Below are 19,970 nucleotides of genomic sequence, written 5' to 3' on the forward strand. Positions count from 1 at the left end.
AAAAGATAAAATTAAAAGAAAGAAATAAATTATTCAAAATTGTTTTATTAACAATTCAAAAAATCTCACAACTTTGAAGTGAAAAAACAACAATTTTAAAAAACATAAGTAATAATATTCTAATTAAATTAAATAAACTTTTTTAATTAATTTTTTTTCTATTTTCTCCTTACTCTTTCCCTTTCCCTTTCCCTTTCCCTTTCCCTTATTTTCTTCTCGCTAATAAGAAAAAAGTATAATGGTTACTTTCTTTTTCCTTTTTTTTTCCTCGATCTCTCCCAATTTGATCTCATTCTCTTTCTCGTTCAATCTCTATGACAACTTAAAATCATTATCACTAACATACCAACATCATAAAATAAAAAATTCAATATTTAATGTTATCCCCTTTTTCCTCCAAAAGTTCACTTTGTATTTTACTTAATTAACAAAAAAAAATTCAGTATTTAATTGCAAAGATAAAAAAGATTTTATTTGTTGAATAAAAATAAAAAATTATCAACATGTTCTAAAATAATTGGAAAGCCCTCTGGTTGGAAGAGGTTGGTATCATCCGCTTTTATGGGTCTGCAAAGCGACACAATTGGGAACCTCGAACCAACCATACAGTTCCAATTCTTGAACAATGGTGGTTACTCAGTGTTCTCCGTCAATTTGATGCCATGGGCTTGACTTCACAATGTATGCTTTTCTTTGCTTTATTCAAACTTTACCCAAAAACAACTGAGAAATCATTTGAAACAAAAATATGTTTTTTTTTTTCATTCAAATCAAAATATTATAATGCATATTGTCATTGATTTACAAAAAATAAAGTAACAATAAAATTAGTAGAATAGTTTATACATATATATATATATATATATAATAGACAGTTTAAATTGACTACAAAAGTCGTCTTTGCGGCCTGATTCATCAATCCAAGGTGGGCCATAAGAGTCTAATATCAGGGTGTCGGTCCAATTCCGTTGATGTAGGATAATATGTGAATGTTAGGCCGGTACTTACCCCTAATAAATAACAATACTGTTGCTTGCCCCTAACTATTTTTTATCACGTTATTGATTTTTATTCTTTTAAAATCCCTCTCATTTTCTTTTTTTCTTTGACGACCTTGACTCTTCTAACGAGTGCAGTTGTTTTTCGTTTTTTGTTTTTAAAAACCATTTGCAATTGACTCCATAAATCTTTATAATAATATTTTACAGGCTGAATGTCGTATTAGTGGAACGATTAATTAACATTATAACTTGATAGTAGTCGGCCACAAGAATCTTTTGAAATACAAGCAGGAGCAATTGTCAAATATACAGCTTTGCCTGCTCTTTACTCCAAGGTTTTGTTTTCTCCACGAGGAAGCTTTATGCTACGTTATGATGTATCTTTTCCTTATTTTCCTGCAACGACACATCACTTTGTCTACATTTTTTCTCAATTTACTTACACATCATGATTAAAGCTTCCAGCATGACAGCCGTACAGCCTTTTTCTTTTTTCTAAAGACAATAAATAAAGGTATATATCGCTATAGCTAATTTAGCTTTGCTTACAAGACGGGGATTCATTGATAGGAAAGACAGTAAATGGAAAATAGATCTGAAAAAAAAATGAAAATCCATAATTAAAAATAGTAACCGGCGAGGGTGACATCTGGCCCCCGAGTGTACTCAAGTTGAACCGGCCCTGGGTACGCTTTGGCGCTCTTCTTTTGAGTGCAAGGTTGTCCAGGATGATATGACGTGGCTCTGACATGGTATCATTAGTTAACGTAAGGGGTCCTCACGTTCCGGCCAAAAGCAAAATAGGAAAATTCATTTTTTAGGTAATTTCATGATTAATGAAAAAAACAGAAGGATTTGTTTCATTTCCAGATTTAGACTGATTTTCCACGCTTGTGAGACACAGGCGCTCCTTCAAAATCCAAGCCCAACCAGCTGTTATATTCCGAACAAGGCTCCATGGAGTCCCAGAAGTTTAGCTGATCCATTCACTTTACTCACGTGCCTCATTTCTTACACCTCAATTCTTTTTCCAAAACACGCAAAGCTCTTTCTTAAATTAGAATATTGGGAAATTCTAAAGTATATTCCCTTTTTTTCATAGTAATACGAATGGTTTAAGAACAAATTGATGATGGAGATCACATTGCCGGCCTGTGAAGGAAACGATAGACATATTTAGATTATTATTATTTTTTTCCTTACAAGGTGTGAACTGTATAATTTTATAGGACCAGCTTGTTTATGGCCGTTTTTTGGTTCAAATGTATTGCCTTTTTCATTCATTTCCTTGATATGTACAAATTCAATTTTTTAATATATTTTTGGAAAATATCTACTCATTTATCTTTGTATTATTCGGTTTTATCGTAATTTGATATGCGCACCTTTTGGAACGTCATGCTCACCCTTAAAGTCATATCTGATAGTATACTTTATTCCAGATTGAAAAATCTTGAGATGCTAAAGGAAACAACTTTCATCAATATCGGAAAGAAAAAAAAATGCAAAAAGAAATTATTACATCCAATAGAAATTATTTTGCTTTTCTTAATGGGAACATCGTTCTCTTCTTCCTTCACTTTCACATGAAAGAATCATCCATCCGAACGCATTTATGGTTTACCAAAAGCAATAAATAATAACAATGATAATATTTTTTAAGTGAAAAATAATCATGTCATGAAAATTTTCTTATCAATCATACATTGAATACATGCCAAATTATCAGTAAAATTTATATTACAAATTACGTTAATAAAAAATAAGATATATTTTAAATTTATAAATAAAATACTCATTCACTTAATAGATAGATTTTTTTTAAATAAAATTATGAAATTCATCTAATTTTTCGTTGATATGGTATACTCTTTAGAGATATTAAGAGGAAGATCTATCCAAATGAAGGTAATTTTCTTTTATTTGCGTGTAAAAGAGTTAATATAATGAAAATATCATGTAATTGATTGAAATAAAGTGTCATAAATTTTTTAAATTTTATATAAAAAATTTAAATAATTATTAAATAGAAACCTTTTTTCGCTTTGTAATATATTTTAAAATAAAAATAAACTAGGGAGAGAATATTACTAGTACTCTGTTTATTTTCATAAAATATCATAATCTTTTTCAGTTTTCACTGTATGCCTTTTCAAACTTTATGTCGAGTATTTCAATGGAAGAAAAGAAATGGAGAAATGTTGTCCGTCAATTGGCTAACAGGGCCGTGTTTGTCTCCCGAAGCCCACATACGATGCGAGCTCCAAAACCTCCTGCACCGGTCCCCAAAATATCATCACGGTGTTACTATCAATTAAATATCCTGCAACGCGGCCTACTTTAAATCCCTGTGCCCTACGACCTACCCTATCAAAGTGCGTTTCACTGACATATGGCCCACAGATCTAGTCCAGATGAAAACAAGGATTGCGGAGTACAATAATTCTGAGGTTGGTAAAAATATAAATGACTGGGGATTCAATATCCTAACCTCTCCGTTGTCGTGGTATAAGACGACCACCTAACGGCTGTTGATGAACCGCGTGGGCTTCGCTGTCAAACTCAATCTAAATCTCTCCCTTTGTGCGCTGTAAGACATAAATAACCTCGCAAAAGTATTCAAAAACCAGAATACCATAGGGGGATAAACGTTGAGAGAGAGATAAGAGGGGGGGTGAGTTTTTTGATCAATAACAAATCAAATCAGAATCCCGGTTAGGGGGGGTGTGTTCTGTTGAACAAGCCAACCCCGTTTTGAAAAATAGGAAACATCAAAGATCAGGCGGGGTTTTCTTGGTTTGATTTGTATATGGTTTTAAACCATCTCCCCTTTTGAAGAACAACGTTTTGTTTTGGTTCAATGGAATTTGAGAAGAAATACATTACTGCTGAAGAGCTGAAAGAACACAACAAGCCTGGAGATTTGTGGATCTCTATCCAGGGTAAAGTTTACAATGTTTCAGGTTGGGCAAAGGAGCATCCTGGTGGGGAAATCCCGCTCTTGAATTTGGCTGGCCAAGATGTTACTGATGCGTTTATTGCGTATCACCCAGGAACTGCCTGGAAATATCTTGACAAGTTATTCACGGGGTATTATCTCAAAGATTTCAAGGTCTCGGAGGTATCCAAGGATTATAGAAGGCTTGTCTCGGAGTTTGCCAAAACTGGTATGTTTGAAAAGAAAGGTCATGTTGCCCTGTGCTCGTTAACATCTGTAGCTCTAATGTTTCTCGTTGTCCTTTATGGTGTTTTGAGATGCGAAAGTGTATGGGCTCATCTGGGTTCAGCCATGTTGTTGGGTTTGCTTTGGATGCAAAGTGCCTATGTTGGTCATGATTCTGGTCATTACCAGGTTATGGCTAGCCGTGGTTACAACAAGCTTGCTCAGATTGTTTCTGGGAATTGTTTAACCGGAATTAGCATTGCCTGGTGGAAATGGACTCACAATGCACACCACATTGCCTGCAACAGCCTGGATTACGACCCTGATCTTCAGCACATTCCAGTCCTTGCGGTATCTTCTCGTTTCTTCGATTCAATGACGTCTTACTTCTATGGAAGGAAGTTGAAGTTTGATCCTCTTGCAAGGTTCCTGATCAGTTACCAGCATTGGACATTTTATCCTGTTATGTGTGTGGCAAGGGTCAACTTGTACCTACAAACATTCTTGCTATTGTTGTCTAATCGGAAAGTCCCGGATAGAGCTTTGAATATAATGGGGATCCTTATATTCTGGACTTGGTTCCCTCTCCTGGTTTCATGTCTACCAAATTGGCCAGAGAGGATCATGTTTGTTCTTGCCAGCTTTGCTGTTACATCCATTCAACACGTTCAATTCTGTTTGAACCATTTCGCAGCAAATGTATATGTTGGACCTCCAAATGGCAATGACTGGTTCGAGAAGCAGACAGGTGGGACATTGGATATTTCCTGCTCTTCCTCGATGGATTGGTTCTTTGGTGGTCTGCAGTTCCAGCTAGAGCACCATTTGTTCCCGAGGTTGCCCCGATGCCAATTGAGGAAGGTGTCTCCGATAGTGATGGATCTCTGCAAGAAGCACAACTTGCCTTACAGGAGCCTGTCTTTCTGGGAGGCCAATCGATGGACTATTAGGACTCTCAGAACTGCAGCCCTGCAGGCCCGGGACCTGACCAACCCTGTTCCTAAGAATTTGTTGTGGGAAGCTGTTAACACTCATGGCTGAGGATCTGTTTCTTGCTTGGCCCGGCGTGTTTTTTTCGGGGTATCGGAATTCAATGTCTTTTGTTTCCAGTGTCTAGGATGAAACATCCGTGCTTCTTAGCACAATCAGAGTTTTATCATTTATCTGCTCTTCTCTTCTTTTATATACGATTCAGATATTCTTGAATTCTTTTCTGCTCTGTTTTTCTGGTAATCTCAATGAGCAAAGGGCGTTTTTAACCTCTGTCCTTTTGCTTTTGGCTTGAGCCTTGGCCGTAGTTCTTTCCATGCCACAAGATTTCTCATTTCTCCCGATACTTGTTTTTTGGATCTTGATCAACCGTCGTTAGTATACCTACGACCAACAAAATACAGTATAATAATAAGCAAGAACAAACGAAGTGCGAGGGTTGGGTATCGTGGTACCGGTACGTGACGCTGAAGCAGTTGGGCAAGGGAAATGGGTTTCAACTTCTAGGGGCTAATGCGCTAGGAATTGTGAAGAAATTGAAGATTGCACAGCACCAGGCCTCTCTCCAATTGGTTCATTGTCCTGATGTAAACCGTGTCCTTTGTTACTGCTCATTGTCTTGAATCAAACTATTTTCTTTCAAAATAAAAATATGAATTTAGTTTTTCTTTAAAGTAATTTTAAATTTGTTTCATAAACATAGTAATAGCATTGAAACCTATCTAAACGAGAAAAGCACTCACATGAGTCTCACATAATATTCTTCCTAGTTGTAGTTGCTACAATCATTTTTCTATTTTGCCCCCACACCTTTTAAATGTTTTTATATATAGTATTTTCTTGAGGTGAAATTAATCAATTTTGGACGGCATGTTTCCTATTAGAACAAAAAAAAGTAATATTCTCTTTCTTATGTGAGAAAAATTCTCCTTTCGTTTTTGGTGAATGGAGGTACATAAACTCTTCCAAATTTCCTTTCCTCTGTGTGTTTCTCTTTTTACACATAAAAATTGTCGACATCATATATTCCTTTTTTGAGGCATTTTCCGAAAAGCTAATCCAGTAATCTGCAAGCATTTAAAAGGGAGAACAAACTGAATCAGACAGATTCCACCCCATTTGTTTGATGCCGGTTACCTTACCTTTTGTTTGTCCTCTTTCGCAGTTTCATTGTGCTTACTATTTTGTCTGATTGGAACTATTTAATACAGTTTTACCATTGTATTTATATATAGTATTGATAATAATGGCATAATGCTACCATGATATTAGTCGTTTTAAACTTCTCCCACGCATGGGTATATATGATTATGACATAATTTTTTCTACATAAAAAAAATTCACATTAATAAATAAAGGTGAAAAAATTATTGAAACTAATATCAACTTAATTTTTGATAAAAAATAATTCCAATTTTAAATATGGTTAGTAATAGCATAATTAAGATATTCCGTTATTAATATTAATATTTTTGAGCAAAGAAGAACATATTAATATTTTTTTTTCTTTTTGGGAACGGGCCGCATTTGTTTATTTAACCTTTTAAATGGTTCACATTCTTTAGCCGAATGGCCTAGAGTTTTTAAATTGTTTCTTTAAATTTTCATGTGAGGTAAAAACGGAGAAGGGTCCAATTGATAATGAGACTCAAAATAGGCCCAAAAGAAGCCCTAAGCCCAATAAAGGTCAAATGATTTGACCCAACGTGGGATCCAGATCAAATTCTCACGTCCCACGATCTATCCATGAGATTGGCTGGAAATCATCATACTTTTTTGTTTTTTTGTTTCAAATCAAGAACAACTTTCTTGGTACTTTCTTTATATATATATATAGATATATATATATATGTTTTACACTGTTCTTGATTTGTTTTTATTATAATTAAGGTTGACTGCAATGAAAACAAGAAAAATAAAAAAAAATAATTTATCTTTATGGTTTTTATTCAATACATTTTTCTTAATATGTTATGAAATTATTACAAATATCATACAATTTTGGATTGCTATTTGCACTGTTTTTGAAAAGGTTTTTATAAGAAATGTGATATTCAGATGTGAACTTGTCTTTAAGCGATATTTTATTGAATGTACGTTTTTACAAACAATAATGATTATAATTTCTAACAAAAATAAAAAAAATGAGTAGGAGTCAAACTCGTAAACAAGTTTTATAAAACAAATGAAATGGATGTCACTTTGTAACATCTTTTTGCTCCAAGTGAAGTTACTTCAACAATCTTCTCAATCATACAACAAAGCAAATGTAAGAGGTGATTGCACACCACGAAATTGTATTTATCGAAAAGAATACAAAACCAATTATTATCAAGATCTCTTGTAAATCACTATTACAATAATCCATCAATTTGAAATAGAGGATGAATAAAAAATCCCATGGTCAAGAGTAGCTTTAATGTAACAAAGTATCCTCTTCATCATGTGTAATTTGTTAGGATTCTTCATGTAAACAACTCTCAATCCCAACCGCAAATAAGATTTCAAGTCTTGTGCAAGTCAAGTATCTTCAACAAGACTTGAACATAATTGAATCAATCTTCTCTTCATCTCCTTGAATTTTGGACAATTTTGTTCCAATTTCCATGGGTGTTAATAGATTTACCTAAATTCTCCAAAAATAATACATGAGTTCCATGTCACTGGTCTTAAATTCTTGAATCTTCAAATATTTTTAACTTATTTCTTATAAAAATAAGATTATCTACATAAATACAAAAGAATAAGAAATCTTAAAGAACAATATTTAAAAAAAACCCCTAAACTATTTACAAAAATATAAATAAATCTTTATATGTTTATTGTATTTAATAAAGTTCTTATACTGTTATTTTAAGTTAAATAAATGTTTATAACTAATAATTGACATAGTCATAATATCACTTATCATTTTATCTTATTAATACTAATATAATATATTAACATGTCATAATGAATGATGACGTTGAATGAAAATTTGATTATATATTATTTTTCATTTTTTATATGTCATATTAACATCATAAGGATAAAAAATGATAATAAATATTTTAATTAATGATAATTAATCTACTCTTAATTATAAAAATTTATTTGATTCAAAATAAAAATATTATAAATTTATTAAATACAAAAAAAAAATTTAAAATAATTTAAGAATTTTTTAAACATTAATTTTTTTTTTATTTTAGACAAAAGAAAATGTAATTGGGCTAGCCCATAAAGTCTTTAAGGGCCATAATCAATAGTCTGGATTTGATTCGATTACCGTATTTATCCGAAACTCCTCCAATCACAGTTGACTAACGGAAAACGAAAAGGACTAATTAATTTGCAAATAAAAATATAAAACTCATTTATCCAAAACTATTCTCTTCTGCTTTTCACATTTTCTCGCTAGCCAAGCAAACCTATCCTGGAAACTTCCTACTTTATTCTGTAGAACAAAAAATGGCATTTCATACCCTTTCGTTCTTCTAATTCACGTTCTTCTGCTGTAAAATTTCCTCTGGAATCCTACTTCTAGATGGCATTTCTTTTGCACTCACCTGAAATTTGCACCGCCTCTGCAAAAATTTTCTCTAACCCTAACCAAAGCCCTAAATTCCTCAAGAGCCTCACCATCTCAAAGAATGATGACGAGAAAATTTGGTCGAAGGCTAAGGTTAGGTTTGGTATTAAAGATGTTGGTGCTATGGTTTCAGGTTCGAATAAAAGCTTGAGGTTGTACGGACAATTTTCGGCCCCAGTGAAGCGAGGATCGAAGCCGAGTAAAGAGGAAGAGGAGAAGCAGAATTATTACGTGAATATGGGGTACGCAATTCGGACTTTGAGAGAGGAGTTCCCAGACCTCTTTTACAGGGAGCTTAGTTTCGATATTTACAGGTTCGAATTCAATTCTTTTTTTTTCCTTCTTATTTTTGTATTCTGATCGCTTTGAAATGGAGGAAAGAGTAGATAATTGTGTAGAATAATTTAAAATTTTTAAAGTTTACTTGGCTTCAAATGTTGAAAATTTTGCATCAATTCAGTGGAATAGTGCCCAATATAATCTTTTGTTTCCCTAGCAACTAAAATGATTAATTACTGTTGGTTTTTGAATTCTAATGGTCAGAGGTTAAAAGTAATGCCATAAGTTTGTATATAGCCCATATACGTGCGCTCTAAGCTTATGTTTTTGATGGAGTGGCTTGTAATTGGATTTTCTTTAAATGTTGGTTTTGGTCTGAATGTTGATTGTTGAGTGTGTATGTGCAAGGGAGAAACTTCGGCTCTTAGCGAGGACCTAGAAGTTAGCCTGCTCTGTGATGCATGTTCATGTTATGCTGATGGTTGGCAAAGTTATGTTGTATATGCATAATAACCTATATTTGCCGTGCAGCTGTCTTTGCTAGTGCAAAACAGCTTGCTTGAAGTCATATGCATTTCTATGTGACACTTGTGTAAGGGAAGGAGAGAAAGTTTGCTTATTAGGTTATTTCATTTAGTAGATTATTGGCCTTCAGCTTTTATGGTCTTATCATCTTCATAATCATTAAATGTTATACAAAGCATGTGTTTGGTCCTTTTGCATTCTGTCCATCTTTAATACTTCATATTCTGACAAGTTGCTCCTCCTCTGTTTAGGGATGATATTGTATTTAAAGATCCTCTCAATACTTTCATTGGAATTGACAATTACAAGTCAATCTTTTGGGCACTGCGATTCCATGGGAGGATATTTTTCAAGGCTCTCTGGCTTGAGATTGTTGGTGTATGGCAGCCTGTGGAGAATGTCATAATGGTTCGCTGGACTGTCCATGGCATTCCACGAGTCCCATGGGAGAGCCGTGGTCGATTTGATGGCACTTCTGAATACAAACTAGACAAGAATGGTAAAATCTTTGAGCACCGAGTTGACAATATTGCTATGAATTCGCCCCCAAAATTTCATGTGCTAGCTGTGGAGGATATAATCCGGACCATTGGTTGCCCCTCTACACCAAGGCCAACTTACTTTGAGATTTCATCATCTTCATCTTCAGAGAGGACATAGTAACAGCAAGGCTCTTTCCAAATTTTGGTATATAGTGTGTGTCATGGTTGAGTAAACATTGAGCAATAGCTTGAGATAATTCTCAATGTGTAAAGCTTGCTTTAGATCACAAAGCAAGCACTCGTTACCGCTTGGCTTGTATCTGGTTGGTAGCATCGGGAATTGTGACTATATTCTCGTGTTATGACCTCAAACAATATAGTGTAACATTGTCCAATATTGTATAATCTTGTACAGTGCAAGTATGGTGTAAGTAATTGTAGCCATAATTGACTATCTTCCTGATCAAGATAAGTGAAAGGGACAATAGTAAATACTAAGATCTGAATCTTGTTCAACTGAGTTTCTGAAGGTGCTTTGTACTCTGGGTCCATTAACTTCTTCTGGAAAAGTTTCAGGCAATCTTCTTTCCCGGCTCTAAAGCAGGCTTCTGAAGGTGAAAAAGTTGAGATGTCATTAGCTTAGTTGTTTCATGATCACAGGTGCATTTTCTTGTTGATTTCGATAATTATGTCATTTAAAAAAAGAAAAAAAAAAGAAAAACAGAAGAGGAACAAGCATACGCCTTATGATAATTCCACTTAAAAGAAATTGCATAAAAACTAGGGATCCTTTCGCTTTTCAGAAAATAAACAAAGTTTCTTCCACGACTACTAGTATATGCCAGCCTGATGCAAAAATCCATCAATCTGTGATGCGAAAAGCTATTTCCATAAGAGCCACCCACCTTTCCTCCTAAGTCCCATAACCATCATTTTTTCATGATGGTAAATTCGCAACCATCATTGCACCGTGATTTATAGTGTTGGCCACGGACCTAACTCCCACATCGAATTTATATAAATTTCAGTCAATAGCTTTTCATTTTTTCGGAAAAGGGAGGAAATGATTTGCTAATATGCGATTAAAATCTAAAAATCCAACTTGACTCTAATCTTTCAGTTGACCAGCTCTCACTCCACCTGGGGGGCAAAACCGTCTTCTTGATTCCATTTCTTTCGAAAACGACAACTTCCGTTAGCTATTGTATTATTATTTTTATAAAATAAAATAAACCACCGAATTGAGTGAAGTCTGTCAACTACCCATTAAACGCGCGCACAGGCACAGTCATCAGAGAGAGAGAGAGAGAGAGAGAGAGAGAGAGAGAGACGCTTTGCAATTAAATACAACAGTAACTCTCCCCCTCCAATATGGAAAAGAAGTTGTAAAGTCATTTTCCCTTGCCATTAACTCCAAAAATTCTTAAACAAATCTTCGGAATTGCTTCTACTTCACTTTTCTTTCATATTTCTACTTTCTCTCTCAAGTTTGCTTAACCATCCACCAAAAACCTAACCTCCCCCCACCCCTTAAATCTCTCCATTAGTCTAATTCTTACATTGTTTAATAACTGCACTTCACTTTTTTTTTTCTTTTTGGGAATTATTGTGCATTCTTGAATTTTCTTTTTTTTTCTTTTTATGGTTTTGAGATTTAGGGGTTTGGAAAATTTTTATTGTCGAAATCAATAAGAGGAGGTGACCGCAATGGAAGTGGAGTTTCCCAGGCCTGATAATGCCGCCATGACGTTCGACGAGGTCTCCATGGAGCGTAGCAAGAACTTCGTCAAAGCCTTGCAGGTTCATTTCTTGATTACGAGTCTTTTATCTTTTGGGACCAGATCTGGTTAATTTTTTAAAATTTGATTAATTTGTGAATTTTTTGTTCCGTTTTAGTTACTGTTTGACTTCGAAGTCATTGCTAGATTGCTGACGCCTAATGTGCGGGAGAGAAGATGAACTGAAAATGGCTTCTGTTTGGCTAGGAAATTTGTTTGTGTGTGTGTGTTTTACCTTTTCTTTTTTGTTCTTTTGGCGTCTTAATAAGGAGAGTTGACGGTTTAGTACTGAAGACCTTAGCATTTATGACTGAGTTAAGAGTTAGATAGGTTGCAAAGCTAGAAACTACAGTTATAGCAATGAATGAATCTATGCTAAGTTAGATATTGCTTCAATTCGCTAGAAAATACGATTTGGTGAGTAGGGTATAGGCTTATGTTTTTCATTGAAGAACAATGACTGCTTCATTTCCATTTCTGAGGTTAGAGCCGTACTATCACTCAAGTAGAAATTGAATTGAATTGATGAGGTAATGAAAGAGCTCTTTCTGAGATTGTTATGTTCTATAATGTAAGAATATTATATTAGAAGAAAACTGGAAAGTGCATGCATCTGATAATCTGAATATATAGTCAGTTCCAGACCTTCTGATATGTGTGAATGTATGCAAAAGTTGAGAGCTCTATTTGGTTTGCTAACTTGACGTCGGTGTTGATTTCAAAGCCTGTTTTTGTGAATTTTTGGGCTTATGTGGTTCAAAAGCTTTCCAGCATCTCATTGTTACACAACTTGAGAATTTATCCCTATACCTTTCTGCAGGAGCTCAAGAACTTAAGGCCTCAGCTCTACTCAGCTGCAGAATACTGTGAAAAGTCATATCTCCATAGTGAGCAGAAACAGATGTAAGGCTACGTGTTTTACTTCATAAGATGTTGGTTAGTTCATTCATTGTTTGTTTGACAGCCTTTTCATTTTCATGCTAGCAATACCATGAGTGACTTTACAACATGATTGACTTACACAAGAGCCAAGCAATGGCTTGCCTTCATGATGTTTCTTATATCAAGCTTGCATGCTTATGCGTTTGGGTTACTTGCATCCTTTATCTTCTCATAATGCAACTCCTTTTCTTTGTGGGAGACATCCATTAGGGTACTGGACAACCTGAAAGATTATGCTGTACGGGCTCTTGTTAATGCTGTTGATCACCTTGGCACTGTGGCTTACAAGTTAACTGATCTTCTTGAGCAGCAAACATTGGAAGTGTCAACCATGGAGCTAAAGGCAACTTGTTTAAATCAGGTAATCTCTTTGCACTCTTCTGGTTCTCTGGTTTAGTATGCTAGTACTAGAACAATATTGAATGGATGGGCCTGAACTTATTTAGTTTGTTAATATTAGCAACTTCTTACGTGCCAAACATACTCGGATAAAGAAGGTCTCAGGCAGCAGCAGTTGTTGGCATTTATCCCAAGACACCACAAGCACTACATTTTACCAAGTAAGAGTAGTTGATAGAAGCCTTTGTTTTTCTGGAAGCTAATTAGTGGTGAAAAGTTTTAGTATGTTTTCTTATTCCCTTTCCTTTTTCCTGTTTGTTGGTTGTTTTCCTTTGTGATTCCTCTAAGCCAGATTCGGTGAATAAGAAGGTACATTTTAGTCCACACATACAGACAGATCCTAGGCAAAACTATTTCCAGGCAAAATCTCGTCTTCAGCCTTCAGGTATAAGGTTTCTAAGTAGGCAGGGAGTCTTTTATTTTTAGTTGTTCACTGCATTGTTTGCAATCCTTTCTCTTAGGAAGAAGTTGAATATCATGTTACTTACTAAATGTTTTAAGTATAGGTACTCCTGCATCAAAAACTCTTTCATGGCACTTGGCCTCAGAAACCAAGTCTACTTTGAAAGGGACTCCACAAACTTTGGCAAGGTTAGTTTGGCCAAACAGTTCATTGTTTGATGGATAATTGTATTTTCCTTTCAGTGTAGTTCTTCTAATCTTTTACTGAGAGCAAGAAGTAATTGACATTGCTTACGTGCAGCAATGAAATCTCAAAACCTTCAGGCAGCAGTTCTGAGGTTTTCCAGTTATTGGGTATGTGTATTAGATTAGCAGCTCATATCACTGTTATTGTATGATAAAAGAGTCAGCTCATGATTAGGCTTTGTATGACAAGACTTGTATTTTGACTGTAATTCTTGCAGAAAATGCAGATAATACGAGGGCAAACTCTTCAGCAGCGCCTTTTCCTGCTTCTAATGCACTCGTGCCAACATTGGGTATCACATATAGGGTAATGTTTCAAACTACAAGAATACAGACAGACATGTTTGACATCCTTTCAATTGATGCTTCTTGGTTAAAACAAGAGTTGATGGATTTTTTTCTGAAGTGTTACTTGGTTTCTTTTAGTATAGCAGTTGATCTTTGGTTATTCATTTGGTTAGCGAGGCTTTTCTTTTCTGTTCATTTGTAATTTCTGGAAAATGTTTAATTATCAACTTGTATTAGGTTTTTTGGAATTTATAACTTTTATTCCTTACTCAAATCATTTTATAGGAACTAACTTCTGCTCCAAGTGGCCTTGTTTCATATCTTCAGATCTTGAGTGTCTGTGTGGTTAATATAGGCATCTGCATCAGCATGGATACTTTTGAGTACCTGCTTGTCTTTATATTACTTGCTAATGCAGATTTCTCATTAAGAGATTATATACCCTCTTTTTGGTACAAGTCCGTCTCGGGTGGATATTCCTTTACTTGTGGCATGTTTATGAAAAAGTATTGTTTTTGCAGGAGTTGGAGGGTTCCAAACCTTTGACAGCATTCAGGTCATTTGACAACCCAAAGCATGAGATTATACGTGCACCTGTTAGAAGCAGAAGTATGCTGTCAGCTTTCTTTGTCAAACAGAAAACACCGAAGCTAAAGGCTGGATATGGTGCATAAATCTTTACCAAACAAGCCAATGGCGCCAGGATGTACATCTCTCCCTCATGCGGATGGAGTTGCCTGTAATTATCTCCCTTGTTTGTTGTTCCGTAGTTGATTCCTTTATTAGTAGTTTAACAGTTGCTCAAGATGAAAGTTTCTTTCTTTTTTTTTCATCTCAGTTCTCTTAGTTGGATTTTTAATAATGAGCAATATGTATAAAATATCTGATAACGAAGATGAGTAACATCTTCCACTCTCTCAATAATTACTTCAGCCTTCATCAATGATCCTATAAATTGATCCATTGCAGGTTATCTTCTAGCTTACTTTTTTCTTGTGATAATGACTGTGTTTGAGTGGAAAAAGAAAATTTCAAGTTGATGCTTCTGAATTTACCAAGAATGGCCATAATTTTTCCATTAAAATGAATTGTAATTCATGATGGTGATTGATGATTGTAGTCATAATTTTTAGTTGCAAATCTAAAGTAAGTTACTAATTGGATCTAGTAACAGAAATTATAAGATATATTTATTATTATTATTTTATAATAGTAAGAATTTTTTTTTAATGAGAAGAAGAGTGATTCGAATTTTTGACTATCGTAATCTCTTTCATTCAAATTTTTGATATTTTGATTAAGACCACACATCATAATCTAAACTCACTTCATAAGTTAAGATTAAATCAGCATAACTGGAAGGAGTTGTCCCAAGCTTTAATAGCAATTACTATTATTCTAATTCAAACAATATGAAATTTAAAATTTAAATTATGTTATTTTAAATTTTTAAATTTAAATTATTAATAATGATTAATTTAATTTTTATATAAATTTTAATAAAATATAATAATAATAATAAGGATGATGATATTGCATAAGATGAAAAGTTATAGCTGTAAACTTGTCATGAAACATTTTCAGGGATAATGATTCATATCTACAATAATTTTTGAGTCACACTCGAGTTATTATTTTTATTGTAATAAGTATAATTATCATCAAAACGCAGAACCAACGAACATTAAAATGACAAATCACAAACTTTTCCCATCGAAATGAAAAAATGTCAAAACTGTCAATTAAAATCAACCAAATATTGACACTGAAAAAGATATCAGAAAAGAATTTTTTTTTAAATCACTTTTAAGATTCCATTTTATTGAAAAAATGAAAGATCAATCCAAAATAAATTTAAGTAAAAAATGATAAACCCATGTGTCGCGCTTTACATGCCCCATGTCCGTTAGATTCATTATATTTAGATGTCCTGATAAATACTAATGACCCCGAAAAAGGCGGTAAAGCCCGCATACTATTATAATGAACAAAATTCGGACTCAACAACGACAACCCGACCCACAATCATTCCTCTGTTGCTGTTTGTTTCTACCACAAGCCTATCGTCTTCATCGATACAGATCCGATCTCAAACAGAACACTTTTCCTTAAACCCAAACTCCCACTCCTTCACTCACTCCAACGCGTTTCTCTTTGTTTCTGATTGAACTCTTCTTCTTACATGTAAATTTACATAAACTTGTTTGTTTCTGATCTTTGTTATTCCAGCAACAATGTCAGCATTCTTGCACCAACGACCTATCCACAATCCGTTCTCAAACGCCTACCCAATCTCCCCACGTCCTTCATCAACATTTCAAAGACCCATTTCGATCTTCAGCCCAACCGGCCTAATTATTCTTCTCTCTCTCATGGTAATCCTCGGAGTATTCTTGCCCTGGTCGGGAATGCCCCAATCCATGTTCTCTAACTCAATAAAGGCCTCTTCTCTTTCCAAATGGCGAGACTATACTTTAGCCGAAGCGGCATCGTTCGTTGCCAAAAACGGCACAGTAATCGTCTGCGCCGTGAGCCAACCTTATTTACCTTTTCTCAACAATTGGTTGATTAGTATTACCAGGCAAAAGCACCAAGACAAAGTGCTTGTAATAGCTGAAGATTACGCTACTCTTTATAAGGTTAATGAGAAGTGGCCTGGCCATGCCGTATTGGTCCCGCCCGCACCTGATTCACAAACTGCTCATAAATTTGGCTCTCAGGTTCAAGTCCTGTATTTCATATCTGAGTTTCGTTTGTTTTCAACTTTTTAAAAATGACGTTGATCGGTTGCTTGGTTTAGGGATTCTTCAATTTTACTTCCAGGCGGCCTCGGCATTTGTTGCAAATTTTGGAGCTTGGGTATAATGTTATGTATAATGATGTCGATATGGTGTGGTTGGGTGACGTCTTTCGTTATTTGGAAGGAAATCATGATGTTTACTTCACTGATGACATGGCTGTGGTATGTTGTCTTTATAGTTTTAATCTGTTTTGCGTTAAACCCTGAATCCAGAGTTAGTCCATTGGTAAGGCAGGTTGCTTTAAACCCTGAATCAGAGTCCATTTGGTAAGGAAGGAGAGGAGTCCTCTGCTTATCAGTCTTTGTGGGGAGCCTTTTGGGACTAAAATCCTAAATGTAGAGAGTGAGTCTTTAAGATCTTTGGAAAGGGATTAGAACCCAGCGATACCTCAGATACCATTGACCGTATTACAGAAAAAAAAAAAAAAAGCTCACTGTCATCTTTGGAATGGTAGAGCATAGGACTAGGATCGAAAGCACTCAATGTTTGTAAAATGTGTTATGCAAGAATTTTCAAAATATTCATTAAGATTAAGCAATTCTACTAGATTTTAAGAAAGTAATGAACTTTGGCTTGTCTCAAGCAATTCTATTGTCACCAAGATTAATCTATGAATGCTGGTTAAATTTCATCTATGTGATGCAAGGCTATGTATGTCTTTCTTTTCTTTTTGTGGAAATTGGGGAGTAGCAGTAAAAATAAAGTAGAGAATGGAAGATTATATCCTGTAATTTAACCTAATGGTCACCCATGACCCTCAGAATCTAGGCTGCCCTGGCAATATTTTGCTGCCACTGCTGCTTTTCTCATAAAATTGCTTCATTCTTCTTCTCTTTGGTTGATCAGGTGAAGCCTCCGAACCATTCCCATGATTTGCCACCTCCAGGGAAAAAGGGTCGCACTTACATATGTAGTTGCATGATTTTCCTGCGTCCCACGGATGGAGCAAAACTAGTTATGAAGGAATGGATTGAGGAGCTTCAAGCTCAGCCATGGTCCAAAGCAAAGAAAGCAAATGATCAGCCTGCTTTTAACTGGGCACTAAACAGAACTGCTGGACAGGTGTGTTTTTGCACCTTCATGTCATTACTAGTTCAGGGTTGTAGTGTATGCCTAATAGTTCTGATCTGTTTATTTCCTTTTTATTCATTTGTTAAGTGAAAATTTTGTGCCTTATTTTCATGTTTCCCTATATTGCCTTGACACATACCTTTAAGGCTGGTGCCTAAGTCTTCAGGGTTCTCACAATATGCCTTACCAGTTCTTAATGTCATATCCAGAAAAGCATTGTTAATTGATGTACCTCTCTGATTAGCACTAGGCATAGTGCTTGTATGTTCAAAAATAAATTCTCACTCATGTTATTTAAGTTGCTTCTTTTGGTAACCTGTAACATGGAAATTTGGCTCATCATAATGCTAAGGAAACATCTATGGCTAATTCCGTCTGAGGGTTATTTAGAAATTTCTTTTGCCTCTATGTCCTACTTTCCATTGGTCACATTAACAATCGGGCAGCCCCTTTCGTTTCTGATCCAATGCAAATTGTTGTTTTTCATTTTGGACATGTAAAGACTCTTGGGTGTGAAATCTGTGCTTCTATGACGCTTCTCTCTGATATTCATAAATTGATAGTATGTGATCAAATATTAGATATTTCTAGAAGAGAGACTTCACTTTCTGATTGTTAAACATTGATGATATTTTATGCAGGTGGATCTCTACCTGCTTCCCCAGACAGCATTCCCAACAGGTGGATTATACTTCAAGAACCAGACATGGGTGCAGGAAACCAAGGGAACGCATGTCATAATTCATAATAATTATATCACTGGTTTTGAGAAGAAGATCAAACGCTTCCGCGATTGTGGCCTTTGGTTGGTTGATGATCATTTCCTTGAGTCCCCACTAGGCAGATTATGAAAAAGTTGGAAGACTTTATGATTATTGTCTGCAGAACCAATTACAACCTTGATGACCATTGTAAGTGGTGGAGCATACCAGGTGGATCATCTTCCTTCCTTATCATCTGCTTCTATGCTCTCATATGAAATGGATCCTTAGCAGCTGACAGAGCTGATGGACATGGATCTTTAGCAGCTAACAATGCTCATTTCTCAGCAACTTTTACATTTAAATAGGGTTCAATCAGAACAAAGTCCAAATATTTATTTACTATTCTAACATTCTTTCTAGACCTGAAGAATCAATCAGTTTTTGTTACAATGCTTTTCCTTGACATTATGCAAATAGTAAGGTTTGTTCTTTGTATACAATCTGTATCTCAGCTAGCAACTCTCAATCATTACAAACAATTCCTTGATAGCTTTGACAAATGGTACAATGTTATCTTGGTTACTAACTGGCTAGAGCTCGGAACGAGTGCTACATGGAAGGGGCACAAAAAATAGTTTAACAGAGTAGTGTGCGCTGTCTTTGATTGACTGAATCAAGAAGCTGCTATTGCTTCACACTCACGCTAGTTGACAACAGCATTGAAGCAAATCATTTTCTCTTTATTCTAATCAATACGAGATCTGGTTGTTAAATATAGTTCGAATGCTCTGTTTCCCAAGGAGTTCCGTGGTTTTTCTCATTGTTCTCTCCCAAAACCCAACTGATTGCTGAAAATAGTTACATCTAACACGTGAGGACTTAAGGGAATGATCATTAACTTACTGCTAAAATAGTAAAAATTGAATGTCTCCAAACTTGTAATCTGCGTTCGCTGGGAGTTCGGGAGCCAATTATCCTAACCGTTGGACTACAAAAGCTTAGCTTGTGAATGTCAAAAAAGTGTCGGTCAGCTGTAAATCTATGGTACTAGCGATTAACAGATATACAGTCGGAAGCTATCTCCAAATTTCCCTTTTCTTCTTTTATTAGTCTGTATCTATAAACCATAGATAATTCACCTATTAGTCTATATCTATAAACTAATATTTATCTATATATCTATATATATATTACCTATAATTATAATAATAAACATCAAACTACGGACATATGTAAAATTTTTTATTGATGGAAAAAGATTTATTATTTTCTTTTATTTTTAAATTATCATTTTAAATAATTTTGAATAATGAGATTTATATTATGTA

General features: G+C 34.9%; 4 protein-coding genes across 5 annotated transcripts; all 4 read left to right on the plus strand.

Moving 5' to 3' along the window:
- Positions 1-3,537: 3,537 nt before the first annotated feature.
- SLD2 (Fatty acid/sphingolipid desaturase) lies at positions 3,538-5,828 on the plus strand. The gene has a single exon (XM_021425470.2). It carries the CDS (start codon positions 3,862-3,864, stop codon positions 5,203-5,205), a length of 1,344 nt encoding a protein of 447 aa, XP_021281145.1. The 5' UTR covers positions 3,538-3,861; the 3' UTR covers positions 5,206-5,828.
- Positions 5,829-8,507: 2,679 nt separating this feature from the next.
- Positions 8,508-10,578, plus strand: LOC110413366 (DUF2358 family protein (DUF2358)). Its single transcript, XM_021424138.2, has 2 exons — positions 8,508-9,039; positions 9,781-10,578. The coding sequence occupies exons 1-2, from the start codon at positions 8,681-8,683 to the stop codon at positions 10,187-10,189; spliced, it is 768 nt and encodes a 255-aa protein (XP_021279813.1). The 5' UTR covers positions 8,508-8,680; the 3' UTR covers positions 10,190-10,578.
- A 689-nt stretch (positions 10,579-11,267) lies between these two features.
- ABIL1 (ABI-1-like 1) lies at positions 11,268-15,039 on the plus strand. Of its 2 annotated transcripts, XM_089783124.1 has the most exons (10): positions 11,268-11,396; positions 11,670-11,811; positions 12,610-12,692; positions 12,942-13,092; positions 13,192-13,291; positions 13,423-13,515; positions 13,637-13,721; positions 13,834-13,886; positions 13,997-14,085; positions 14,588-15,039. In XM_089783124.1, exons 2-10 carry the CDS (start codon positions 11,719-11,721, stop codon positions 14,738-14,740), a joined length of 900 nt encoding a protein of 299 aa, XP_089639250.1. In that variant the 5' UTR covers positions 11,268-11,396; positions 11,670-11,718; the 3' UTR covers positions 14,741-15,039. The 2 variants fall into 2 exon arrangements, with proteins under 2 accessions (XP_089639250.1, XP_021279812.2); XM_021424137.2 differs by lacking the exon at positions 11,268-11,396 and having other exon boundaries at positions 11,403-11,811.
- A 1,022-nt stretch (positions 15,040-16,061) lies between these two features.
- MGP4 (Nucleotide-diphospho-sugar transferase family protein) lies at positions 16,062-19,137 on the plus strand. Its single transcript, XM_021424135.1, has 4 exons — positions 16,062-16,786; positions 16,867-17,028; positions 17,714-17,929; positions 18,580-19,137. The coding sequence occupies exons 1-4, from the start codon at positions 16,301-16,303 to the stop codon at positions 18,787-18,789; spliced, it is 1,074 nt and encodes a 357-aa protein (XP_021279810.1). The 5' UTR covers positions 16,062-16,300; the 3' UTR covers positions 18,790-19,137.
- The last annotated feature ends 833 nt before the right edge of the window (positions 19,138-19,970 follow it).

The sequence above is a fragment of the Theobroma umbraticum genome, unplaced genomic scaffold (genome assembly GCF_002168275.2).
Source record: "Theobroma umbraticum cultivar Fairchild unplaced genomic scaffold, ASM216827v3 scaffold_4.1, whole genome shotgun sequence".
Taxonomy (NCBI): domain Eukaryota; kingdom Viridiplantae; phylum Streptophyta; class Magnoliopsida; order Malvales; family Malvaceae; genus Theobroma; species Theobroma umbraticum.

Coding starts and splice junctions, on each gene's coding strand:
- ABIL1 (XM_089783124.1), top strand. CDS start 11,719: ATGGAAGTGGAGTTTCCCAGGCCTGATAATGCCGCCATGACGTTCGAC. Junction 11,812..12,609: donor ACTTCGTCAAAGCCTTGCAG/GTTCATTTCTTG, acceptor ACCTTTCTGCAG/GAGCTCAAGAACTTAAGGCC. Junction 13,722..13,833: donor ACTCCACAAACTTTGGCAAG/GTTAGTTTGGCC, acceptor GCTTACGTGCAG/CAATGAAATCTCAAAACCTT.
- MGP4 (XM_021424135.1), top strand. CDS start 16,301: ATGTCAGCATTCTTGCACCAACGACCTATCCACAATCCGTTCTCAAAC. Junction 16,787..16,866: donor CTCATAAATTTGGCTCTCAG/GTTCAAGTCCTG, acceptor TGCTTGGTTTAG/GGATTCTTCAATTTTACTTC. Junction 17,930..18,579: donor TAAACAGAACTGCTGGACAG/GTGTGTTTTTGC, acceptor TATTTTATGCAG/GTGGATCTCTACCTGCTTCC.
- SLD2 (XM_021425470.2), top strand. CDS start 3,862: ATGGAATTTGAGAAGAAATACATTACTGCTGAAGAGCTGAAAGAACAC.
- LOC110413366 (XM_021424138.2), top strand. CDS start 8,681: ATGGCATTTCTTTTGCACTCACCTGAAATTTGCACCGCCTCTGCAAAA. Junction 9,040..9,780: donor CTTAGTTTCGATATTTACAG/GTTCGAATTCAA, acceptor TCCTCTGTTTAG/GGATGATATTGTATTTAAAG.